This window comes from Medicago truncatula, chromosome 7, assembly GCF_003473485.1.
Source record: "Medicago truncatula cultivar Jemalong A17 chromosome 7, MtrunA17r5.0-ANR, whole genome shotgun sequence".
NCBI lineage: Eukaryota > Viridiplantae > Streptophyta > Magnoliopsida > Fabales > Fabaceae > Medicago > Medicago truncatula.
The window spans coordinates 23,408,307-23,435,650 of NC_053048.1; the positions used below are offsets into that span (position 1 = coordinate 23,408,307).

General features: G+C 33.9%; 3 protein-coding genes across 3 annotated transcripts; all 3 read right to left on the bottom strand.

Moving 5' to 3' along the window:
• Positions 1 to 2,711: 2,711 nt before the first annotated feature.
• LOC120576888 (SNF2 domain-containing protein CLASSY 4-like) lies at positions 2,712 to 3,303 on the bottom strand. Its single transcript, XM_039827499.1, has one exon. It carries the CDS (start codon positions 3,208 to 3,210, stop codon positions 2,743 to 2,745), a length of 468 nt encoding a protein of 155 aa, XP_039683433.1. The 5' UTR covers positions 3,211 to 3,303; the 3' UTR covers positions 2,712 to 2,742.
• On the bottom strand, positions 3,252 to 7,251 carry LOC25499907 (SNF2 domain-containing protein CLASSY 3). Its single transcript, XM_039827923.1, has 5 exons — positions 6,631 to 7,251; positions 5,593 to 6,537; positions 5,243 to 5,377; positions 3,307 to 4,668; positions 3,252 to 3,260 (listed from the first exon to the last, which is right to left on the bottom strand). The coding sequence occupies exons 1-5, from the start codon at positions 7,249 to 7,251 to the stop codon at positions 3,252 to 3,254; spliced, it is 3,072 nt and encodes a 1,023-aa protein (XP_039683857.1).
• Positions 7,252 to 18,277: 11,026 nt separating this feature from the next.
• Positions 18,278 to 22,951, bottom strand: LOC25499908 (SNF2 domain-containing protein CLASSY 4). The gene is made up of 4 exons (XM_013592979.3): positions 21,773 to 22,951; positions 21,088 to 21,678; positions 20,752 to 20,907; positions 18,278 to 20,182 (listed from the first exon to the last, which is right to left on the bottom strand). The coding sequence occupies exons 1-4, from the start codon at positions 22,949 to 22,951 to the stop codon at positions 18,278 to 18,280; spliced, it is 3,831 nt and encodes a 1,276-aa protein (XP_013448433.1).
• Positions 22,952 to 27,344: the final 4,393 nt, after the last annotated feature.

Genomic DNA, 27,344 nt, shown 5'->3' on the forward strand with positions numbered 1-27,344 from the left:
CACATTTTTTTTCAACCCTACCACCTATAAGAATAATTTTTATAGTTAAGTGCAAATGTAATTTTTATCTTTCTTTAAAAAAAAAACAGAGATATCCAATTATTAAATTGGTAGAGCACGTTAAAAACAACACATATTCAACATTGCTAAAACTGAAATAGAAGAAATCATAAATCTTATATTTGTGGAATGAAACGATTTCTTTCCCAATATTTTATTAAAATTGTGGAATAAAAAATCTGAATTTTTTCTATATTTGTATGCAGAAAAAAAAAATCTGACCTCTTTTGTAATTTTGAACATTTGTTTTTTTTTTTTTTTTGAAAATTAAATTCCAGAATTTTTTAAAATATTTTTTAATTTTAAATAAAATATGATTATATTTTCTGATTTTTTTATAATTTTTGAAAAAAAAATCCAATTTTTTGGAAACAAATATGACTATTTTTTTGTTTTTTTATAGTTCGTAAAAAATCTTAATATTTTTTTTGAATTTTTTAAAAATTAATTTTTGATTTTTTAAATTTTTGGAAAAAAAACTGAATATTTTTATGATTTTTTGGATTTTTTTTCTTATTTTTTAAAATTTATTTTCAAATATTTTAAAAATAAAATTTGATGTGGATATATTTTTTACACGTGGCCAATTAAAAAAAAATGAAATTTTTTTTTCAAATCAACGCCACGTAAGCGAATTTGCTGAGTTGGAAGGGGGAGGGGTGTTTTCTGGGAAAAAAGTTTTACAATGATGCAATTCAAACCGAAAATTTTATACGAGCAAAAACCGAAAATGACCTAGATTACAGGGGTGAAAAACACTATTAACCCTTAAAATTAAAATCTATTTTGTCTAATACAGAAAACAGAACTATGTTCAAAATACAATTTGAAAGATATTAAACAGAAAACAATATCTTAAGAGTTTTGTTAAGTTATATGTTCAAAATACCAACCACACAATGACACGTGGTCAAACTTGCACCGCCTTAAGGCTCCGCGTCTGAAGGAGCACGCCAACTCGCATGCACCGTGCCACATAGGAGTGTGCCCTCGCACAAGGATCACCCTGCACGTGTCCTGCTCCATCCCTAATCACACACCGCATAATCCGGAGACGGTTATGGCCAACGCGCGCCTATATAAGGGTGAACTTGCTTCACCTTTAAGGGACACATCACTTTTCACAACACTTCTTACACACTCTTTCTCAATTCCATTACTGGCTTGAGTGTCAGAGTGCTAACGTGCCCGCATGCACCTTTCGTTCCACCGCGAAGACTCATTGCCGCCGTACCAGAAGCCGTTAGCGTCACACCGGAGCATTCTCTGCCCTCGTTACCATTCAACCGTTCTCACCGGACAGATCGTTTGGCGCTAGAAGGAGGGGATCATTAACTAACCTCCACGTTCCAACGATCCTCCACCAAAACCATTTTCTGTTACGCGCATCTCCGCTGTAACCGTTTTCAGGTACACGTTCCTCCACCACAATGGTTAACAACTACTGCTCCTCTCTCCGAAGAAATGGCTGGAACTTGCAGAAGAACCTCCGTGAGTCGTTCCGCCACGTCTCAAGCACCGCGTTCGACGATCCAAGTTCTCCAAAGTCAAATGGTTCCGATTCTCGAACCAGTGAATCCTGAGGAAGGTGACGCAATCCTCGATACCACGACCGGCATTCGCACTACAACCGCGCTGAACACGCCGACGCTGCCTCCACCTCTTCCACACTTGGAGGACATTCCTCCTCCGTCGCCGTCTCCTCGAACTTCACCACCGCCGGAGACGAACGGGGTCCTAGCAAACCTGGTAAACTAGGACACATCTTCATTTGAAAGTTTGAGTGGCCTGTCTCCTGTTACTCCATAAACCTATCTAGTTCAGCTCTCATTTGAACATGTAACAAATATTTAGATTGGATTTTTTTTAACCGCAAATACAATTGTTAGTGGTCCTATATATGTTTCTTATATTTGAATTAAGAACAAAGAAAGCTGCCACATGTTAAAAATTTAAAATTCATTTGTAGTATTTGCATTTTTGCAGCCTTGAAGTTTAACAGACCTGGAGCAATTATAATGTGTTAAATTAAATAAACTTATAATTAATTATTCAATGATGCAAATTGTTTTGTAATAATAGTTCTGTAACTATTAATTAATTTCCTTTCTTCAAAGTGTAAACTATAGTATAGAATTTTTCAATTAAACTAGAACTATTTTTTTTTTTTTGACAGAAATTGAAACTACTATAACAAATGTAAATTTGTAACAATGGCATTATTTATATGAACAAACCAAGTTCCAAGTCACACCTCCTAAACCACCATTAATCTGTTAACTTATGAAATATATTTTGTTCAATTTAACAAGCCTGCTTTAAATTTTTCAAATAGATCAATGTTAAAGAATATGTAAAACCAAATAAAGAGTTACATTAGAAGCATGAACTAAATAAAACAAATTAGTTACAGTTAAATCTAATAAAAATGATAGCAATTAGGTCAACTGTATTTTTTGTTTCAATAATAAATCAATGACAATTCCCTCAAAAAAATAAATAAATCAATGACAATAATGATCAAAATAAATAACTGATTCACCATAAGTACTTACCAAAAAAAAAATCACTGATTCATCTTAAGTACTAACAAAAAATAAGAACAAAACTCTTAATTGAATCTAATCCACTAGAAATTATCTTAGCTCTGAAGTTAGTCCTTGGCCTATACATTCATCATAATCAATAGCCAAAACTCTCAAATTCTCGCTCCTTCGGCTGTACCACACACTCAACAAACATGTCTTTGAGATTTTCGTGCCGAATCATTAGATCAAGAATTCTATCTTCAATGTCCGCTGCACAGTTCTTCGGCTCATTATGATTATCGGCATTTTTAGCCGAAAAAACTAGTTCAGACAACCGGTGCTTTTCTGCCTGTTTGCAATATTTATCACACTCTTTAGTCCCTTGAGTGAGCAGATGATATGTGTAGACAACCTTCTTCTGTCCAATCCGATAAGCTCTGCTGATGGCCTGTTTTTCAACCGAAGGATTCCATTCGACATCGAGTAGCACAACTCTAGAAGCTCCAACTAAGCTGATTCCCTCGGAACAAGCTCTCGTTGATGCAAGGAGAATCTTCGATTGGCTGTTTGCATCATTGAAGTTATTGATTAAGGATTGCCTGTCCCTAACCTCTCCAGACATGTAGAGAATTTCCTTCCCCTCGGTCCATTTAAGAGCAGAGTTTAATTGGTCTATAATCAAGCGTAAAGGATCGAGTAATTGGCTGAACACGAGAACTTTCTCATTGTGAGCAGCACAAAGATTAACAAACTCCAACAAAAACTTTGTTTTGACGCCTGCATTGTGGTCCAATCTAAGCTTTTCTAGACGGTCCTTGTCAACAAAAGATTCTTCTTCTGTTAAAAATTTGCACTCGAGGAGAAGAGATGGATGGATCGACGCCAGTGTCTGCTTATTCTCCAAGATGAATGAGTTCTGAGAACTTTTAAAACTCTCAAGAATTTGCTTATGAAAACTATCCGGCTTCAAACACAGCACACAATCTCTTAACCCAGGAAGCTTCTTTTGTAGGATCGCGCCTTTGTGAACATGAACAAAGGGATCCATAAGCAATTTCAACTGCTTGATCTTATCGTCAGAAGTATTACCTGCTGTGTTGCCAAAAACCGGTTCCCAACTCCATTCTTTAGGAGCTTTTTTACGTTCCTGCTTCTGGCAAAACTTTTTCAGCTCTTGCGGTATCGTTTTATGAAAAGAAGGCCTCACCAAGCTCAAAGTGTTGTATAGTTCCAAGAAATTGTTCTGGAAAGGAGTTCCAGAAAGGATGATTCGCTTGCGCGTTTGAATTTTCGACAACACCTTCCAAATAAGACTATTTTTATTTCTCGGTGTATGTCCTTCGTCTAGAACCAACAAACCAGGAGTTTCAAGTAAAACCTTTCTCATACAACTGTTTTCTTTTCTCTTGTCCGCACTTGCACGTTTTCTCTTTTTCTCATCTCCATCTCCATATTCCCCTCCTCCGGCTATCTTCTCGTACAAACTGTAACTGATTCCCAGAATGCTCTTGGCTTTAAACCACGAAATCAGTTTCATCATCCGCGTCTCCTCTGTACTTTGCCGTGTATTAGACCAATTATTTGCATTAAAAACATCTTCATGATCTTTAACAGATAACTCAGAGTTGTTCAAATTGTGAAATGGAACACCTATTTCCCACTTTTTGAACTCATATTCCCAAGTAAGCAACAAACTTGCAGGTGCAACAATAATCGGCAAGCATCCCGGAAAAACTTTCAAATACGCCTTGAGAAACTCTATTGTCAACCTTGTCTTACCAGTTCCAGGAGCATGTGAAATAATGCAGCCACCTTCCCTTCGAGGATCGGCATTCTTTAACTTTTGAAGCTCAATGTTTCCTGCCAAGTTTTTCCAAATGAATTCAAATCCTTCTTGTTGATGAGGATATAATTTTTCTTTCACATCAGGAATTAGGTCCCAAACTGAGCCTTCAAGAAACAAATTAGCATCTGAATCACCATCAGAAACATTGAACTGAGAGCCATCAAATAGCGAGGCATTTACTGAATCATCAGATAAAGCCCTCTTTCCAGAACCTTTATCGGGACATCTATCATTCTGTGTCATGTACAAAAAAAGTATGCAAAAAAATCAATACCTTTTATCACATATATCTCAGTCAATCAGAACAAACATACAGCATAGGCCTTGAATCTCAAAACAAGAAATTTATGGAAATAAACACTACATCAACGTATATAGTTATCGTCAATCACTTCTATTTAGAGTCAACCAAAAAAGAAAAGAATGCAAACACTCAATAGTGAAAAGAAATTACTATAAGGTACCAACAACTAGCTTGGTTTAGAGTCTACCAAGCTTGGTTTAAAAATCATAATAATACCAAGCATGGATATCTCAGCAATCGGTCCTTTCTCTTCAGTTATAACTTGTATTGTGAATTTTAATGTATTGAGAATGAAAAAATAATGTGAATCAGTTTGTCGATCGAGGATCAGAAAATATAGTGGTATGTTCAAAATAGCGCCACTTTAGCCACAATTAGACAACAGTTCATATTGAATCGCCGCCTATTGCGGAACAATAGCATTTTTTCAAATTTCGCTATCAAGATCAAAATTAAAAAATTATCTAAGTTATTTTACATAAATAAACATGAAACAGTGCTTACCACGGGTGGTGAGATATATTTGATCTCAGTAACAACCTCATGACACAATTTGCAAAATAGACCAATCTCTTCATCGAGAAAAGTATCATGTTCACAGTGGAATGATGGACCTCCGTTTTCTCCTAAATTTCCAATCTGCAGAGAGTAACACGCTATGTCACAGATTTCTCCTTACAAATCTCATTCAGAATCTTATAGATATCATTTAGATCACCAAAGTTTAAAGATATAAACAAACTAAATTAAAAATCAAAATCAGCTTATGCACTAGTCCTATAGTTCACAAATTAAAATTAAAATTAAAACTAAAAAGCAAAGATCAAATTTAAATGTTCTTAGAGGAGGATTACCATGGATTCAGCGTTAGATTCTCTACTGGCTGTATCAAATTCATCCCATAACAGTTCCTCCTCCTCTTCCTCCTTGGTCTTTTGCACGATGTCCACCTTTTTAAGGCTCCATATCCGTTCACGAGGTGTCTCCACAGAGACTGGTGGTGGCCGTGTATGATGCTGATCAACACCATCGTCGTTGACCTCTAACACAATTGAATCATTGTTCATGAAATTCTTTCTTTCCCAATAGCATTTAACAAGGAGTTCGAGTGAACGTAACTCCTTGCGCGTAAAATGTGTGCTTTTGACGCTTTGATTCAATCCATTGTTATCAGTTGATTCCTTCTTCTCACCATTACAGATGTCAGCTCTACCTTTATAATCCCTTCTTTTGTTCTCCATTGTTTTCTGTTTATCTGATTCCTTCATCTTTTCTTGCTTTATTTGAAATGAAGAAACTCCTCCAACATCTAAGCCTTTAACAAATTGATCTTTTCCTCCATCAGAGTCGCCAACATTTTCCTTGGATTTGTTTTCTGATTTGGCATTCACTTCAACATTCACACATTCATCAGAGAGATTTTTCACTTTCCCTTCCACACTCTTTCGTTTCAGTGTCTCTGGTACTCCATTCAGCTTAGAAGAAGAACTACCCTTCTTCTCAATGGTACAGGAGGAAACACTAGCATGGTCGGCTTGCTCCAACTCATCAATATTTGTGGAAGATGGATTGCTCTCATTCTCTACCTCCTCACATTTCCTCTCAGAAATTCTACTTTTTTTATCCTTCCCCTCTCTCACCATCTCCTCATCATCATTATCAGAAGATGAACTATTCTCAACATTTACTTCCTCATTATTACTCTCAGAAATTCCCCTTTTTTGACTCTTCACCTTTCTTACCAACTCCTCCACCACATTGAAATCTTTCCTATAACCCTCTTTCTCCTCCTCCTCTTCCTCGTCCTCAGCATCATCATCATCATTAACATAAGAGGAGCTTGAAGAACAGTCATCGTCATCATTGTCTGAAATCTCATTCGGCTCATCAACTTCAAAATCTTCATCACTAGAATCATTTGCTTCACTCTTATCCGAATCATCCTCCTTACTCTCTTCAGAATCATCCAAATCAATTATAACCTTTTCACCTTGATCAGAAAACCTACCAATTCCCCCACTTTCATCACTTTTAACAACATCATCTGCTTTTTCTTTTTCTTTTTCTTCTTCTTCGTTATCAGGATCAGAATCAACAGAGTGTTCTTCACTTTCACCATACTCATCTGAATTTATCGAAATCAGGTTATCTTGTGCCCCACACTTTTCATCAACAAACTTTCCATCTTTAGCATCAAAATCACTTCCTCCACTTTCACCACCACCCTCAGACATCTTCTCATCACTATGTTCCAACCCTTCTTCACCAACATCTTCATATTCATCATCATCGATGGAAATTACCTCGGCATCTGCAGGAACAACAAAAGGTTCTTCAGTCATCTTTCTTTTTTTAGAACCAGAAACATATTCCAAACCCTTATCTTCTTCATCACTCTTTCTCCGCTTTGATGACCCACCAAGTAAAAGAGAACCAAACAACGGAACATTCTTGCTACGAGTTCTGCTCGAAACACCGAATAACGGAACATTCTTGCTAGAAAAACCAGCCATCACAAACAACAACAACAAAAAAACCAAACAAGAACAAGAAACAACTTGTATTCGTTTAATGTCTCTTTGTCTGTGTTAGGGTTATATTGAAACGGGTTTGAAGATATATATTGAATAAATAAAAAAGTTCACAAAGGAAAAAGAATCACACGTTGGTGAAGAGAAAGAGAGATCGATAGAAAACGTATGGAAGAAGTAGATAGAGAAAATAAATAAGTGAGAAAGTGAAGAGAATGCTATATATGTAAAGTGCAATAATGGCGCCAACTATAAGAAAAATCGATCAAACTAAATATTATTCCAAGATCTTCTTCCAATATTATTCACTCTTTATTTTATTTACTTACTCCTATTTTTAGCAATATAATAAATGAGTAAATAGATTCTTTCTTTTTTTATTATTGATTTGAATGTATATTTAAGTTTTTTTTAGGTGATATTTAAGTTTTTTTAGTTTTTTTGAAGGAAAGATTAATTCTAGTTAAATTTTTATTCTGATTAATATAATTTTTTTTTATGTGTGTGAACGTATCTTTTTATTTTTGAGGCAAATTGTAAATGTTTGAATTTATTTCTGAATTTTAACAATTGAGTTTTGGATTATATATTTTTTAGGTTACTTTAGGTTTTTTTTTTAATCGAGGTTTGGTCAACTAATTATAATTATCTTCCAAAATCTAAACCTGCCACCGCTATGTAGCATCAACCGATGGTGGTGGACGAGGGTCTTGTTCCTTCGCAACATCGTACCTTTTTCGACAGGGTTTCTCTCTCTTTTCTTCTAGTGGTGGTATATCCACATGTTTAACCCTTTTTCCGTCGTCGTTCCTCTGGCTCGTCGTTGTTAATAGGGATGTGATGGTTTGGTCGGGCCTATTATTAGGGGGTTTATGGTTTTGATTGTATGGAGCCAGATCCTGTTTTTTGGACCGGTTTCTCTTTTTGTTTGCTTCCTTCTGTACCGGTGGTGAAGGAGTGTGATTTCGCTGTTGTAAAGGGTCTCTGACTTCTTGATTTTGTGTTTTCAGGTTTGGGTTGGTGCGCCTTCTTTTGGTGTTGGTTCTTGTTCGTGTCGAAGGAGGGTTGGTAGGTCGAGTTTTTGTGGCTGATGGTTGGTGTTTGTTTGGGTTGATGGTGGAGTGTGTTACCGGATGTTCTTCATCGGTGTTTGGTATAGTTTCATTTTTTGTTTGTGATGTTCGTGATCAGAGATTGGGTGGTTGAAGACTTTTGGCCTCTTTTTGATGTGGTAGGTTTCTAAAACTTGAAAGGGTATGATTTTGTTAACCCGAAAGGGTCTGATTACTAGTTTATTGGACTCGTCCCTTGATCTGAGTTCTTACGTGTATGTTTGAATCTTGTTGTGTTTGGTGGCCTGACTGCTTCAATTCTCTGATGTTTTCAGGTTTGTTGAGATCTGCAGATTTCAAGTCGTCTTGTCTGCCTACACTCTGGTATTTGATGCTCAAAAGAGCTTTTATGCTTGTTGCTTTGTTCATGGAGTTGTTGGCACTTGTATTTTTGTGTTGGCGGTCGATTCATTCGCCGTTTTTAAGTCCAACATGTTATTGGCAGAGGTTTACTTCTCATATTTTTTGTAACAAGGTTTCCCACCTGTACGCGGGTTCTCTGGATTGTGCCGTAATTTGTAGATTTTTGTTATGATAGATTAAGGTTGATCCACTAAGTCTGTTTTTTATATCGATGTATCCTTTTTGTGTTGTAGCTGAGGCAGGTTTCATATCCCACAGTCCTTGTATCTCTCTCTTTTTATTTAATTTTCCTTTTGTCTAAATACCCCTAATTATAATTAATTAGAATGTTTTTGGTAAACTCTTTTTTTTTCGGGGGTGTTTGGTAACTCTTAGGTACCTCTCAAATTCATCCAATTATGTCGTATTTTATATTATATTATGTTATATAAAAATAAAATAAATTTTTTTGTTAGTTTTAATCAAAATTCATGGTAAGAATTCACCTTATTTAATTGGTTTTTCAAAGAACCATATTTAATTGTTGGGTAAATACCTCTTTTCGTCTCTGTAATATTAGCGAATTTCGGTTTTAGTTCCTGTAAAAAAAATATTTAGATTTTGTCCCTGTAATTTCAGATTCTTCCACTTTTGGTCCCACATTCCACCACGTCAGCAGAATCTGCATCAATTAATAAATGAGTTTTAAATATTAATTGTGATTGTTGAAATTGTAACACCCGTTTTCCCAACGTAAAAATTTCACATAAATAATCAGAGTAATCCACATAAACGGAATGTCACACTTCTTTTCATAAAAACATAAACGGAATAATTAACTAATTATCCTTAAAAATTCAACAACATAATATTTAATACTTCGCGGCGGAATTTATTCAACATCTAAAACAGTCTTTGGCACGAGGGCCTCATCAATCTCATGAAAATCCAATCTAAAAACATAGTCATGAAACTTCATAAAATAATACGTAAGGAATAGAAAAGCAATAACAAAGTTCCCATCCCGTTACGTATCAGAGCACCTAAGACACACGTGAGAGGGAAACCACTCACAAGGGCAACTAACAACAACTTATTCTCGATCACCTGCAAGTTACCCATACGAAGGGCAACATTTCCAAGCAGAAGGGGTGAGATTTCACAAACAATAATATTAAGCATATAATTCATCAATTATATTTAACAACATAAACATCATCAACACATCATAATAATAATTCTTCATTGAACACTTCATCAAAACATAACAACTTATCAACTTAACAACTTGACTTGACAATGTGACTTCGACATGACTATGCAACTTAATCCTCTTAATCATGCATGTGGTACCAATCCAGGGCATCAAACCCTAAACTTATTTGAGCATAAATATACTCCCAGGGCATCAAACTCTCAACTTAATTGAGCAAAGGCTCCAGGGCGTTCAAGCCCCCAACGTGTTGAGCAAAGGCTCCAGGGCATCAAGCCCCCAACTTAAATGAGTATGCATGGACTTAACAACGTGTGCAACTTGGACAACATCAACAACTTAGGACTCCAACACTTTGGAACGACATCTTGCATCTTAGACCGACACATGCATCTTATTCATTATACAACAGCAACGTAGGCAGCACATAAACATCTCAAGATATAACAATATCAAATGAAAATCAACAACATTTAAACATCTTATATAATCCACATAATGCATATACAAATATATCACATTACTAACAACATCAAATCATATTATATCAGACTCACTGAACATCAATAATATTATAATCAACCTCCATTCCTAACCTAAGGGTCAACTCAAAACCTCACGTGCGACAAAGATCGCAAGAACCCTAAACAAGGCTGTCTGACACTGTGCAGCTCATGAGGCGAGCCACTCTGCTCGCTATGGCGAGTTCAGAAAAAGGTTGCTCGCCTTGGCGAACTGAAACTGGGTGCTCTCGGGAACTTGACATTTTTCACCCAAAAATTCCATTTTTAACTTCCCTATGTTCAATTTCAATCTAAGAACTTGCCTAATCATTCTTATACATGTTCAGGCACCCAAAACCATCTAAAGCTCGACTAAAGGAGTTAATTCTCAAAATCATGGTTGACTCACTGAATAACTCACTATGGCGAGTGATCTGCTCGCTATGGCGAGCTACAAGGTACAACTCGCGAGGCAAGGGGAAATTGCTAGCGAGGTGAGCGATGAATGTCAGCTCGGGCAGAATGCAGATTTTTACGAAAATCCATCAAAACACATGGTTTTAAGCTTAAAACTGATTCTAAACATCACCTTATGGATTATCTAAGGTCTGTACACACTTTCTACATCAATTCTACAAGTTTCCATCATCTAATCCTCAATTATCACTCTTAACCCTAATTTACAATTCTAAAAAACTAACCCTACAACATGTTAAATCTAATCATCAGAATCATAGGCTTAAGAAGATTGAATGTTAGTCCCACCCTTACCTTAAGAAAATCGATTAGCAGCTCTCTCTTGGTTCTTCTCTCCTCTTGTTCTCCCTTTTCTCCAAAACTGGTTGTACGTGAATACTTTTCTAAACCTATTTTCTCCTATTTATCTCTTCCCATCTATTTTATCTTATTTCCTCTTTCCACAAAACTCTCTAAATTCACAAAACAACCCTTCATCTCAATATTTATTTTATTTTCAAATCTTATTCTATTAAATAATAAAATAAGCCACTTAATAAATCACAACACATCACATAATCATTTAAATCACATCAATCATATAAATCATATAATAGACTCTAAACTCTATAAATAATAATCAAATAATTAAAGAGGGTGTTACATAAATTATTGTAACACCCCGTTTTCCCAACATAAAAATTTCATTTAAATAATCAGAGTAATCCACATAAACGGAATGTCACACTTCTTAAAAATCATAAATGGAATAATTAATTAATTTTCCTTCAAAGTTCAATCAACATAAATATTCAAAACTTCGCAGCGCAATTTATTTCAACATTTAAAAATAATAGTCTTTGGCACGAAGGCCTCATCATAAATATCTCATAGAAATTCAGTCTAAAAACATAATCATAAACTTTATAAAGTAATACGTAAGGAATAGAAAAGCATGTAACAGAGTTCCCATCCCGTTACGTATCAGAGCACCTAAAGACACACGTGAGAGTTAGTCCACTCACGACAGTAATCTAACAGCAGCTTAAACTCGATCACCTGCAAGTTACTCATACGAACATTTCCAAGCAGAAGGGGTGAGATTTCACAAACAATAATATTAAGCATATAATTCAACAATTAAATTAAACGACATAAACATTGTTTATTAATAATAATAATTCTTCATATAGTGCTTCATTAATAGTCCAATCCACTTCTAATCATCATTAACTCATAACAAATATAAACAACAACATAATCATCATCTTATAATAATATAAGCAACAACATATTCATCATCTTATAATAATATAAACGATAACATAATCATTAATATTCCATGGTTTGTCATCAACAACAACTTCAACGATTCGACGATGACAACGTCAACCTGACAATACAGCTATGTGAGAGTACACCACCTTTTATAATACGACAACATAAGAGTACACCCCTCTCACAAAACAACAACGTAAGAGTACACCACCTCTTATAAAACAACAACGTAAGAGTACACCACCTCTCACAAATCACCTGAACATAAACAGTCACCAACAACAGCTTCAACTACGACTTCAACAACTTAGACAACATTAACAACTTAAGGCTCCAATACTTTGGAACACTTTGGAAATACAACTTACAACTTTACAACTTAGACCAACACCTGCAACTTGATCAATATGCAACAGCAACAGAAACATTACAAGCAATTCACAACATAACAATATTAATGAAAAGCATCAACAACTTAAACATCATATATTTTCAACATAAGGCATATAAATATTTCACATAACCAACAACAGCAACATAGGCAGCACGTAAACATCTCAAGATATAACAACATCAAATGATAATCAACATCAACTTAAACATCTTATATAATTCACATAATGCATATACAAATATATTACATTATTATCAACATTAAATCATATTATAACTGCTTCACAGATCATCAGTAATATTATATTCAATCTCCATTCCTACCCCAAGGATCAACTCACAACATGGGTTAAATACTCTTAAACACCTTAATTGAACTCATGGTGATGGTACTTCTAGTTTTGAGGGTTGGAATTATTCTATAAGTTTTGGATTAACATAGAAAAGGTTATACTGAATTTTCCTAAGATTTCACTAAGATCTCCTTGGAGTATTTTCATCATCTCTCAAAAACTAAAAATCATTTTCAAGTCAAACCAAAGCCACTGGAAAGCTAACTCAATTATCTACTACTTTCATATTTACACCAAAGGCTAATTCAAAACAGAAATGTATGAAAAAGACGCAAGAACATGAAACATGACGTGCTGTCAGAGAGCAACTCGGGAAAAACCCACTTTTCACCCCCAAATTCCCAATTTTAACTCCCCTATGCCCAAATCTGATCCAAAAACTTGTCAAACCATTTCTATACATGTTAAGGCACTCAAAACAATATAAAACATTGCACTAAAAATAACCCATGATCTGAACATCAATTCTACACAAATTCAACGGATTTTCTACTCTATTAACAACCGATTACAACTTCAAAACCTAATTCCCAAAATTCCCATAACTACAACATATAACATGCTAAACTCAATTTCAGAATTATACAACTTATAGAATTAGAGAAAGTTAGTCTCACCCTTACCTTAAATTAGATGATCGGACTCTACAAGATTACTCCTCTTCTCACAAGATTCTTCTCTTCTCTGACTTCTCTCTTCTCTTGGTTTTCTCCCTTTTTCTCCAAAAACAGGCTTCACGTAATCCTTATTTTCTAATTCTAACTCTCCCCTTTTATATAAATCCTTAACCTACTTATTTTCTCTTATTTCCAAATCTGGCCTCAAAGTCTCAATATTCTATTCTAATATTTATAATATAAAATATTTCTATAACAAATAACAAATATATCTCTATAACAAATATATTTCTATAATATATATATATATATGTATATATATATATATATATATATATATATATATTTCTATAATATATATATATACCAAATAAGAAATATATTTATACACCACATAACATATATTTCTACACAAAATAACATATATTTCTACACCAAATAACATAATATTTCTACACAAAATAACATATATTTATACACCAAATAATATATATTTCTACACCAAATAACATAATATTTCTACACCAAATAACATAATATATTTCTACACCAGATAACATATATTTCTACACCAGATAACATAATATTTCTACACCAAATAACATATATATTATACTAATAAATACCAACATATAACATAACAAAATATCACTCACTAAAATAAATCGACTAAATTATAAAAAGACATCTAAACTCAATAAAATAAATAAATAATAAAATAGGGCGTTACAATTATCAACTACAAATAATCATTTAACAAATTGATTTCTCAAGAGTAAGATGAATTATTATTTAAACACCATTAGCTGACTTTGTGTTAGTATTTTCCAAATTTATTTATAACTTAAAAATTAATCCAACAAACTCAATGTTCAATGCTAACTAGCACATATTTTTTGTTTAATAATGGATGTTAAATTAGCACTTTCTGCAAATATGTAGGCTGAGATTTGATGATTGACGTAGGAATATAGGACCACAGACAGTAGTAGGTAAATAAGCATCCACGATGGAGATCCTCAACTTGAAGGTTTTAAATGGATTCCACTTATATACATTATTTTTTAATTATTTTTTAATAATAGCATCTAATAGGTACTCATTCACTCAAATGAAGACCTTATGGCAAAAAAACAAAATGGGTCTCACACTAACTTTTCATCATTTACATTCCACCACTAACATATTATTTTAATAAAAAAAGTATGTGGGGATCACTAAAAGATGAGGGTCTTAAGTTAGACTCTGGATCTTAGAAGACCCCCAAATTTTTCCCCACAATAGAAGTATCTGTTAGATAGTAGATCTAAAATGGTAAAGACTTCACCATTGTGAATGGTCTAATAGAAAATAATCCAAAATCTTTATCTTTAGAGCATTATAGATTCAGAGTGTATTTTGGGAAACAAAATGTGACATGTACTTTAAAATAGGAAAAAGACGGTAAAGGAATACAATGATGCATACTAAAGCAAGCATGGCGATGACATGATGTATGAATAAGACAGCTACGAAGATTTTTTTTTTTTACAGGGACCTTTTACATATTTAAGCCAAAAAACAATATCAAGAAATCTCATATTTTCATGAAAGACTTTTTCTTGTTATAATTACACTACAAAATCCAATTTATTAAACAATCCTTCGAAATTTGAATGATTTTGAATACCACGATATTTTTTTTAAGTGATGAAAAGTCTTTATTGAATACCTCAAGACTTTTTAAAAATGACAAAGAGTCTTGATTGAATACCACAAGACTTTTTTTAAGTTGCAAAAAGTCTTGATTGAATACCACAAGACTTTTTCATAATTAAAAAGTTTTTTAAAATCTCATAGAATCCTAATCCAATACATCCCCCTTAATTTAGCATGCTTAAAGAGTGCCTTGTGAAGCATTCGTTAACAAGACCCTTAAAATAAATTACTTTTTCAATAAAAGAGAATGATTAGTTAGAAGAAAGATCGAGAAAAGTCATTAACATAATCAAAACTTTAAGTTACCAAAGTGGAATATGTGTTTTTGAGAGGTTTATATTGTGAATGAGGTGGATGAACTTCAGGGAATAAGGTTGAATCCATAGTCTCCTACTAATCATCAATTAAGACGTTGGTGTTGGTATTAGACACGTTGATTGAAGGATTGAGTAGCTCAACTAATTTAAACTAAGAAATAAGAAGTTTGGAGGTATTGAGTTCAAAAAAGACAAATTGATGTTAGTAACGATTTAAGAAAAAATAATATTTAAATATAATTGTTGAAAAAATTAGACATAATTATTATGAAGTAATAAACAACAAGAAATATCATTATCAAATTAATACAAATCTAAATAAAATAAAATAAAATAGAGAGTAAGTAAAATTTATCGAATTTGACTTAAAGGTACAAAAATCACTGGATTTAAGACTATTTTACCACGGTATGAGTTATCTGATGCGATTGATTCAAAGCTAATACTCCACAAGATACAACAATCACACTGACATTTATCGAACATCAAATACGCCTTAAATTGAAAGTTTGGATGACCCGACTCTTGTACTCCATAAACTTGTCTAGTTCAATTCTCATTGCAACATGTAACAAATGTTAAGGCTGGATCTTTAACGGCAAATATAAGTAGTTAGTATCTTATATACGTTTCATATACTTGAATTAAGATTAAAGAAACTTACATTATCTTTCAAACATGACAGTTTTTGCCTATTACATTATCCTTAGCAATTTTTTTTTACAATATTCTTGAACCATCCAAGTAAACAATAAGTAGAGTTCAATGATGCAAACTGCTCAGTAATAATGACAAACGAAAAATAGAAAGTCCTATCATATCAATATCAACAACACCATAAGAGAAAAATATTTGAACAACCATTTTTTAACAACTTTTATGATAACTTTCTCTTTCATACTCACATTATATTTTTACCTTCTCTTTCTATTACTTTGGTTTTTGTGTCAATCACTCATTTTCTTTATAAAATTTGGTTGTTGCAAAGATTGTCATATAAAATGATGTTCAAATAACACAACTCTAAAAATAAAAATGAATGTAGCAGCATGAAAAAACCCCCAAAATGAATCTTCATTGAAATTCTAACTCTTGAAAAAAGTAGCCTTTTTTTTTTTTTATCATAATGTCAAATTGTCAATCCATTATAGTCACTAGCTACACCACCAATAATGTATGTATGGTTCAACATTTACAATATTTTTTTTATTTTCAATTAAAGTTGGTTGCAAGAAGGGTAAGTTGTAATATTTGAATCAATTTATGCTTATCCTAAATATTAAATCCAATATCTAGATAGATAGATAGATAAAAGTATAGAGAGAAAGAGCTGTGACTATGATTGTTCCAAATTTAAGTTATGAATACTTCAAAAGTATAGAGAAAAGGCATGCATTTAAGTTAAAAATATTTGCTTACCAAAATATGTGTAGAAACCTATAAAAGTGGGGCATTAATTACTCCTTATCCAAACACTGCAAGAGTGATTTTCAATTCAACTGGCCCTCTTTCTCTAATTTAAACAGATAACTAGGTAGTACGGTATATATATTTGCACATGATAGAAAAATCCTATATATATATATAGTTATAATTCTTATCTTTAAATCCCTTAAAGATAAGAGGACAAGAAAACATAAAATGGAAAATTTTATGTTTATGGTGCAATTAAATTGTTAAACTAATTGCATAAACTGTTGAAATATATAATTAAGTTAATGGTCTTGTTAACTAGTGTTCCGGGGCACTTTTTAAGCATTCCTAATGAGGAAATTATTCTTTTAAAAAATAGTTTTTCTAACCTGTGCAACATTGCATAAGATAAGGAGTAATTAATGCCCCACTTTTATAGGTTTCTACACATCTTATTAATGACCCCACTCCTTTTTCAATAGTTTATCACCCTTTTAAGACCTTTTCAGGTTTTATTCTTCTTGCTTCTTCAATTTCCAATGCAATAAATGCACAAACTTTCATAAAATCTGACTACTTTAGGTGTTTAAAGAGAGTCCCGGGGACACTCGTTAACATTTCCATTAAGTTAAAAGTCAATCAAGACAAATTGTTCTGAATTTCAAGATACTGATAGTTAGTTATATGCAGGAATATGCTGATCCAATCAAGCTTTGCACATTATCCATATGCTCTTGCAGACATTTTAGTCCCCTGGAAAATCAAGAACCATAATTCAAATCAGATTACAGTGATAATCCGATTAAAAAAAAAGATTACAGTGATAATAGATGAGGTAAAATTTTGTTTTAACAATAATTTCCCTTCAAAGTGTAAACCCTATTATCCCAAACTATAGTAAAAAAATTTCAATTAAAACTATAACTAATGTATATTAAGGAACAATGACAATATTTATGTTATTGATGTACAAATATATTTGCCAATCTGTTTAGTTGTGAGGCCAAGTCTATGGTGCACCATGCACAAAGTTGTTTCTATCATATGATCAATAAATCGCACTGTTAAATTAAATATGATGAAATTTAATGATTCAATGGTGGAAAATAAGTTTGTTCACGGTACGGTGCAATACTAATTTGGTTGTGCACATAAGACCAACTACGCTTTTATGTTTCAATAATCCTTCACTGATTCATCATGAGTGCTTACAAAAAATAAGAACAAAACTCCTAAATGAATCTGATCCACCAGAAATGATCTTACCTGTAAAGAACTGGCTGGACTGATAGAAAAGTTAACATTCATCATAATCAATACCAAGACTCAAATTCTCGCTCCTTCGGTTGTACCAAACACTCAAAAAACATGTCTTTGAGCTTTTCATGCCGAATCATCTCATCAAGAATTCTATCTTCAATGTTCGCTGCACAGCTCCTCAACTCCTCATTATTATCGTCATTTTTAGCCGAAAAAACTAGTTCAGATAACCGGTCCTTTTTGGCCTGTTTGCGAAATTTATCGCACTCTCTAGTTCCTTCAGTGAGTAGATGGTATGTGTAGACAACTTTCTTCTGCCCAATTCTATAAGCTCTACTAATTGCCTGTTTTTCAACAGAGGGATTCCATACGACATCGAGTAGTACAACCCTTGAAGCTCCAACCAAGCTGATTCCCTCGGAACAAGTTTTTGTCGTTGCAAGGAGAATCTTCGCTTGACTGTTTTCATCATTGAAGGTATCGATTAAGGACTTCCTGTCCTTTACCTCTCCATAAATGAAGAGGACTTCCTTCTCCATCGTCCATTTTAAAGACGAGTTTAATAACTGCTCTATAATTAAGCGTAAAGGACTGAGGAATTGGCTGAACACGAGAACTTTCTCATTTAAAGCAGCACAAAGTCTAACAAACTCCACCAAAAACTTTGTTTTGACGCCTGCGTAGGGGTTCAATCTAAGCTTCTCTAGCCGGTCCTTGTCGAGAACAGACTCCTCTTCTTCCAAAAGGTCGCGTTCGAGCAGAAGAGACGGATGGACCGATGCCCGTGTCTCCTTAAAATCAAAGCTCAGTGTATTCTTTGAACTTTGAATCCCCTCAAGAATTTTCTTGTGAAAGCTGTCCGGCATCAAACGCAGCACACATTTTCTTAACCCGGGAAGCATCTTTTGAAGGATCGCGCCTTTGTGAACATGAACAAAGGGATCCATAAGCAATTTTAACTGCTTGATCTTTTCCTCAGGAACCGGTTCCCAAATCCATTCTTTAGATGCTTTTTTATGGTCCTTCTTCTGGCAAAACATTTTCAGCTCGTGTGGCATCGTATTAGGAAAAGAAGGCTTCACTAAGCTCAAAGTGTTGTATAGTTCCATGAAGTTGTTCTGGAAAGGAGTTCCAGAAAGGATGATTCGCTTTCGTGTTTGAACTTCCGACAAAACTTGCCAAATACCACTTTTTTTGTTTCTTGGCGTATGTCCTTCGTCAAGCACCAACAAACCAGGAATTTGACGTAGAACATTTCCCATAATTTCTTTTCTTTTCGCCACACTTGATTGTTTTTTCTTTTTCTCATCCTCCCCTCTCTCATCGTCAGATTCCCCTCCTCCTCCGGCTAGCTTCATGTACAAACTGTAACTGATTCCAAGAATGCTCTTTTCTTTGTACCACGAAATCAGTTTCACCATCCGCATTGTATCCATACTATGCTGTGAATTAGACCAATTAAGCAAATTAACAACATCATCATGCACTTTACCAGATAACTCAGGATTGTTCAAATTGTGAAATGGAATGTCCCATTTTTTGAACTCTTCTTCCCAAGTATGTAACAAACTCGCAGGAGCAACAATAACCGGCAAGCATTTCGGGAATACTTTCAAATAAGCCATGAGAAATACTACAGTCAGCCTTGTCTTTCCGGTTCCAGGAGCATGGGAAATAATGCAGCCACCCTCCCTGCAAGGAACGGCTTTCTTTAACTTGCGAAGATTGGTATTTCCTGCCAAGTTTTTCCAAATGAATTCAAAGCCTTCTTGTTGATGAGGATATAATTTTTGTTTCACACCAGGAATTAGGTCCCAAACTGTGCCCTCTTTATGAAAGTAATTATCATCTGAATCACCATCAGAAACATTGAACTGAGAGCCATCAAAGAGTGAGGGATTGACCGAATCATCAAATGAAACTCTTCTTCCAGAACCTTCATTCGAAGCTCTTTCATACTGTGTCATGTACAAAACAAATATGCAAAAATTCAGTGACTCTTATACAGTCATTGTTAGTTATAACCATATATCAGTACATTTTTAGGTATTTTTGTCTATGTCGGTGCTTTATAGATTAAGCAAGTAATTTTTCTTATATAAATAATAATGATCAAACCATGTTTATCACAAGGGTGCAAATAATGCCTACTTAACTGCTTTTGTTTAGTATCAGGTGTAGCAGATAACAAACTTATTTAAACAATATGGATCCACAAGTAATAAATTCCAAATTTAATCTTCAGTGTGTACATATCTTGAGAAAATGAAAAGAATGCGAATATAGTTAACTAGTACTATCTAGGCATCACGATTCAAAACAAAATAATGTGTATTAGTAGTCAATCGCGGAGCACAAAAAATAGCACGTTATATTCAAAATAGCGCCGCTGTAGTCGCAATTAACAACACTTAGCAATGAATCGCCGCGTATTGCAGAATAACAATAGTTTGTTAAATTTTCACTAGATCAAAATAAAAAAAATTAACCAAGTTATTGTACATGATCAAAATGAAACCTTCCTTACCACTAGTTGTGAGATATCTTTGATCTCAGTAATAACCACACCACATAATTTGCAATATATACCAATCTGTTCGTCAAGCAAAGTGTCATGTTCACAACGAGATGATGGATTTCCGTTTGTTTCTTGTGTAGCTTCATTTGTCCTAAAATTTCCAATCTGCAGATAGAAACACACTATGTAACTAATTTCTCCTTATAAATCTTATTGAGTATCTTATAGATATCATTTAGATCAAAGTTAAAACATATAAACAATGTAAATTAAAAATCAAAATCAGCTTAAGCACTAATCCTATAGTTTACAAATTTAAATATTCTAAAAGAGGAGGAGGATTACCTTTGATACAGCATCTTCTTCTCTAAGGGATGTATCCAATTCATCCCATAACGGTTCCTGCTCTTCCTGCTCCTTCGTTTTTAGCACCTTTTCCACCTTTTTAAGGCTCCATATCCGTTCATGAGGTGTCTTAACACAAGTCGGTGGTTTCTGCATATCTTGCAGATCAACGCCAATATCCTTCATCTCCAACACAATTGAATCATCCTTAACAGTATTCTTGTCGTCCCAGAGGCATTTACCAAGCAGTTCAAGTAAACCCAACTCCTTCGGCATAAAAAGTGAGCTTTTGAAGCTTTGATTCAAACCATTGTTATCAATAGATTCCTTCTTCTTCTTCACAATAGGGATGTTAGCTATACCTTTATAGTCCCTTCCTTTGTTCTCCATCATTTTCTCTTTATCCGATTCCTTCGTTTGATTCAACGAAACTCCTCCAACATCTAAACCTTTGACATAATGTTCTTTTCCTTTATCACAGTCGGCAACATTGACACTGTTATTAGGTTTGGCATTGTATTTGACTTTGGATTTGAATTCGACTTTAGCAACGTTTACACTTTTTGCTTTTTTCCCCTCTGACATTTCATTCTGGTATGAAGAAGAAGAATAACCAGCCCTATAGTTCACAAATTAAAATGAATATGAAAAGTTCAACTTAAATGTGCTTAAAGAGGAGGTTTACCTTAGATACCACTTCTGATTCTCTAAGGGCTGCATCCAATTCATCCCATAGCACTTCATTCTCTTCCCCCTGCTTATCTGATTCCTTCTTCTGTTCTTTGGATTTGGCATTCGCTTCAACATTTACGCTTTCATCAGAGATGTTTTTCACTTCCACATCAACACTCTTCGCTTTCAGCGCCTCTGATACTCCATTCACATAGGTACTAGAGGAAACACTAGCATGATCTGCATGTTCCAACTCATCAGTACTTGTGGAAGATGGACTATTCTCATTATTCTTCTCAGAAATTCCACATTGTCTATCCATCACCTCTCTAATCAACTTCTCCACCATATTCAAATCTTTTCTATAATCCTTTTTCTTCTCCTTCTTCTCGTCAACATAAGGAGAGTCAGAAGAACTGTCATCATCATTGTCAGAAATCTCATTCAGCTCCTCAACTTTAAAATCTTCATCACTAGAATCACCATCCTCACTCTCATCAGAATCTTTATCAGCAAACTCGTCAATTCCTCCACTTTCATCGCTTTTTACTCCTTCGTTAACATCATCATCATCAGCAGCAGCAGCATTATCAGAATCAGAACCAACAGAGTGTTCTTCTTCTTCATCACTTTCACCGTCTTCATCTGTATCTATTGTAATAGGGTTATCTTCTTCCAAACCACATTTACTCCCATCTTTGACATCAATATCACCATTTCCTCCACTACCTTTACTTTCATCCTTTTTTACTCCCTCTTTAACATCATCACCTTCTTTTTCTTCTTCTTCTTCATTATCACCACCAAAACCAACAGAGTGTTCTTCATCACTCTCACTATACTCATCAGAACATATTGAAATCGGGTTATCTTCATCCAAACCACATTTTTTCTCAACAAAGTTTCCCTCTTTAGCATCAAACATCTTCACATCTTCATCATCATAATCATCGATAGAAATAACAAAAGGTTTTTCATTTACCTTCCTTTTCTTAGAACAAGAAACACCAACAGAAAGAGAACCAAACAATGGCACATTTTTGCTACGAGTTCTGCCAGAAACATAGTTCATACCTTTATCATCTTCATCACTCTTTCGCCGCTTTGGTTTCGAATAAAATGACACATCATGAGAAATGCTACCAAACAATGGAACATTCTTGCTACGAGTTCTGTTAGAAAGACCAGCCATCACAAACAAGAGATGAAAAACAAAACAAATAGAACAAAAACAAGAAACAGAAAAAGAAAAAGAGAAAACGTTGTTTTTTCTCTGTTATCTGTTACTAGTAGAGAACAGAAAGAGATTAAAGAAGAAGAAGAAAAAGTGAGAGAAAATAGAGAGAGAAAAGGTTTTGATAGTAAACGTGTGAAAGAAGGGTTATGTTATGATGGCGCCAACCTAAACAAAGAATTAGAAGAGGAATCGATCACTCTTCCAAATTCCAATATTCACTTACTTTGCTCCTTTTTTTTTTAATCAAGACAAGATATAATTGATGAAATAAATAATGTTTTATTTATTTATTAGGAATTTCAGTTTTTTCTTGAGAGAAAGAGGAGTTTCAGTTAAATTTTGATTCTGTTTAAATTAAATATATAAATTGTCAACGTATCTGAATTTATTTTTTAGGCAAATTGTAAACGTATCTGAAACAAAATAAGTACATCAATTGAAAATGATAATGTCTTTCCTTAAAAACATGTTAAGAAACATTAAATATTTAATGAGAAAAGTGATTTTTTAAATTTTAATAATAACAATTTCCAATATATAATTTTCATCTTTTTTTGGTGGTGGCCCGGGTTCGGGATATAATTTTCATCTTTGATACTTCAACATGCCTTAAATGATTTATTACAATTATAAAGAATGACATGAGAGGTACAAAGAGAGAGAGAGAGAGAGGTGTGATGGCCCTCGTCACCTCCAAGGGCAATCACGTCGATACTCCTTTTCGCGGAAGGTGAGGTTAGGGGGAAATGGTCCAAGAAGGTTGGCACAAATGGGGTGTCTCATCCACAACTTATCATACATGGATGTTATGACGATAGTTGGTGAAGCAAAAGAGTTTTTTGATTATTTCTTCACAAATCTTGTGAGATGGGACAAGAAGGTGGTGCCTTTTTGAAGAAAATGATGGGTCTAAATCTTCTCATTCAGAACATGAGGAAACTCTCGGGGATCCTGAAGTTGTAACAATGTTGATGCCCTAGTTGAAAAGATTGTGGATGAGTTTGCGGATGAGGAACAAAATGTCCTGCACATTTCTAGGGGCGAGGTGCAGGTACATGATGCTTCTGAAAGCTAAGCACCTACTGCCTCACATGTCAGTGTCGTGGTAATTCCAGGATGTTTGGGTTGTTCTGAGACGGTATCGCATATGGCTTCCTCTACACCGTGTGCGGTGCAGTCGATTGAGAGTGAAGGCCAAAAACTTGAGGTTAATGATCCTTGCCTGAATAATGTTACTCTGGTAGTTAATGATGAGAGACGACCTTTAGATGTTGTTGGTTCGATACTTGCTTCTAAGGATAATATTGGTATGGGGTCTAATATGCCTCGCAGAACACACATGAGTTCTTGTCCACCAAGGGTTGTTCGTTATATTGTGTTTGGGCCGTGGAGCATGGAGTGGTTGAATGATCATAATTATGGTGATTCAGGTGTAATTTTATCAACAAAAAAAAAAAAGATCAAGAAGGTGATGTGGTCTTAATCAGGAAGGTGGCCTTGTCAATATGCGCAAAAAGCAGGTGGGATGTTTCGACATTCGGTTCATAGTCTGAAAATCGTGGCAACTAAGCTTGAAGTCCTAGGGATTACTTGTGGCACCTCCGATTTTTCTCATGCCTAAATCTTTTTGCTTTTTTTAAATAGATTATACTCTTATCCAAAAGTTAACTTTTTTACTAAATCCAAAAGTTTAAAATAAATACTTGATATACCTAGGTGATTAACATTTGATATACATTAAAATTGTGTATAGATTTGCATGCATGTTCGTGGATTTAAATGATATTTTGATCTATTTTGGGTTTATGGAATCTGTTTTCATCAACAAATCAAGGATGAAAAATTGACTCATGTAATTGGTAGGAATTTTTTTTAATTAAATCAATGATTAATGACATTTGAGACTATAAAGTTGACTTGGTGGTAAAGTTGACTTGGTGGTTGGAGCACAGAAGTTAAAGAGTAGTGTCATATGGAGTTTGAGGATTCAACCCCAACCCAACAATGAATTTAAGATATATCACAAGATACCCTCAATCACTTTTTTGTAAGAATCGATTTTCTTCAAGTTTCAGAGTTTCACCACCCTCAGTTTACTTTACAATGGAGCCTGAAATCACTTTTGCTTGTTTAACGTATTTTACAAAAGAAGATATCAACCTCTCATTTGACAAGAAAATTAAAATTTCTTCATAAGTTTTAGAGTGGCAACTTTTACTTCTCTTGTTTATTGCTTGCATCTTTGAAGTTGTACTAATTACATCCTCTCTTAATATAAGAACATCTTATACATGTGAAAATAAATTTCTGCCCTTTAATGAATGATTGACATGTCGCTATTGTAAGGGTAAATATTGTCCTAAATTTACTTTATTCAACCAAATGATCAATGTTTACAATACTTCGGTCTCTTTGCTTATGAAAACACACAAAAGGTTGCAATCTAATTGAGAACTGACGTTTGCTTTCTAAGTGGTCTAACTTTTGTAACTTCACTTTACTGAATGATACGCTTTCAGACACCCAATCAGTCAAAATATTCACTCTTCTCAATATATCACTATAACCTATACTACCAACTCATTTCACTATTCTAAATTCAAACTTACATTTTCAAAGATCGCTAGGGTTTCTACATTATTTCAGAATATTTCCTCTCTCATTTTCCTAGTAAGTTTTAATATTGAAAAAAAATATTCATCTATCCTTCATTTTTCTTATTCTGCCAAAAACATTTCTGTTTAGTCAGTTGCATAAACTCATTTTTTCATAAATTCAGGCATATATAATGTTCTTACTACTTATTTACATCTTATCATATATCTAACGTTAATTTTATACATATTTGACTCCTAATAAGTAATTTTTTTTTCCTATTTAGGTGGTGATATGGAAAGACCTATCTCTTTCATTGCTGATTTGAACGACAAGAAGGATTTCTGAAAACTTTCTGTGAAGGTGTTGGACAAATGGACTGTTGTTAAAGATGGGAAGGAGCACTCAGAAATGGTCATTGTTGATGCTAAGGTTCTTTTATCTCAAACTTACCATTTTTTTTCTAATAAACCACTTTTTCATAGATTTACGTAAACCTGTTTTTAGATTTATAAATAAATCATACATGCTTTCCATTTTCTTTACAGGGAAATGACATTCAAGTCTTGGTCCCAACTGCTTATAAATCTCAATACGAAAAAATCATTGAAGAAAAATGTACATATACTTTAAGTAACTTTCAGGTCCATTTGAATGACTTGGTGTTCAAGGCCTCTGAACATAAGTTCAAACTCATATGGACCGGTGGAACACTGCTGATCAGGTCAATGTTCATAAGATACCTGACGTTGTTTTGAAGTTCAAGCCCTTGGCTGAAATTGCTGCTGGAAGATGGTGCCCTGATCTGCTAATCCGTAAGTATTTAGTTCACACTTCACAACCTATGTACTTTGATTTTTAGTTCCTGCAATATAGATACATACAAAATGTTATTTCAAACTTTGTTGTTTAGATGTCATTGGATATGTACATGAGGTTGGTTATTGTCAAATGCAAGAGGGTACTTCAAAAAAGCTTCAAGTTAACTTCATGCTCAAAGACGGAAGGTATGAAAAACAAAGTTTTTAGGAACAATACTTATTGATATGTATACATTTGTGCTTAATATTTATGACATATCAATTTATTTTTCTGTAGTGACATAGCTTTGAACTGTACTCTTTGGGAGGACTGCGCTGCAAAGTTTATTAAATTCAGCAATGAAAGGAAGGAAGCTGGTCCTATTATTGTGATGCTGAAATATGAAAAGGTCAAGGAGGAAGGTTAGATATTTACTCATATCAAACCTAACGTTAGACAAGTTAATATTAATGTTCTGTTATGTCATCTATTTAACGAATAAGAACAAATGTTGTTAGGTAAATTCCCACTTAGTGTTACCAACACATACGGTGTTACAAAGCTTTTTATCAATGACAATATTGCTGAAATCAATGCTTTCAAGGAGAAGTAAGTTTTGCTATTCAAGGGAAAGTAAGTTTTGTACACCTTTGCTGTGAATTTTAATGAAGTTTTTCTACATTTAGTTTGCCTAAACAGGAACTGCTACAGTCACAAAGTCAGCTCATGTGTACACAAACCTTTTCTGGATCTCAGTTTAATATTGAAGATGAAATACTTGCCAATAATCTTATCATGCCTTTGTACGAGATTATTCAGCTTGATCAGGTTAATTCCCATACAATTATTGCCATTTCTATATACATATATTTTATACGCAACATCATATTAGCATTTCTTGCATATTGCAACTGTCTTATAAACTACCTTCATATTTTGTAGATTACATATT

What these genes read in the sequence shown, in the direction of transcription:
- LOC120576888 (XM_039827499.1), bottom strand. Translation starts at nt 3,210, where the DNA reads ATGTCTGGAGAGGTTAGGGACAGGCAATCCTTAATCAATAACTTCAAT.
- LOC25499907 (XM_039827923.1), bottom strand. Translation starts at nt 7,251, where the DNA reads ATGGCTGGTTTTTCTAGCAAGAATGTTCCGTTATTCGGTGTTTCGAGC. An exon ending in AATCTAACGCTGAATCCATG is followed by an intron (nt 5,378 to 5,592) that starts GTAATCCTCCTC and finishes TACTCTCTGCAG; the next exon opens with ATTGGAAATTTAGGAGAAAA. An exon ending in AATATATCTCACCACCCGTG is followed by an intron (nt 4,669 to 5,242) that starts GTAAGCACTGTT and finishes TACATGACACAG; the next exon opens with AATGATAGATGTCCCGATAA.
- LOC25499908 (XM_013592979.3), bottom strand. Translation starts at nt 22,951, where the DNA reads ATGGCTGGTCTTTCTAACAGAACTCGTAGCAAGAATGTTCCATTGTTT. An exon ending in AATCAGAAGTGGTATCTAAG is followed by an intron (nt 21,679 to 21,772) that starts GTAAACCTCCTC and finishes TCTTCATACCAG; the next exon opens with AATGAAATGTCAGAGGGGAA. An exon ending in AAGATATCTCACAACTAGTG is followed by an intron (nt 20,183 to 20,751) that starts GTAAGGAAGGTT and finishes TACATGACACAG; the next exon opens with TATGAAAGAGCTTCGAATGA.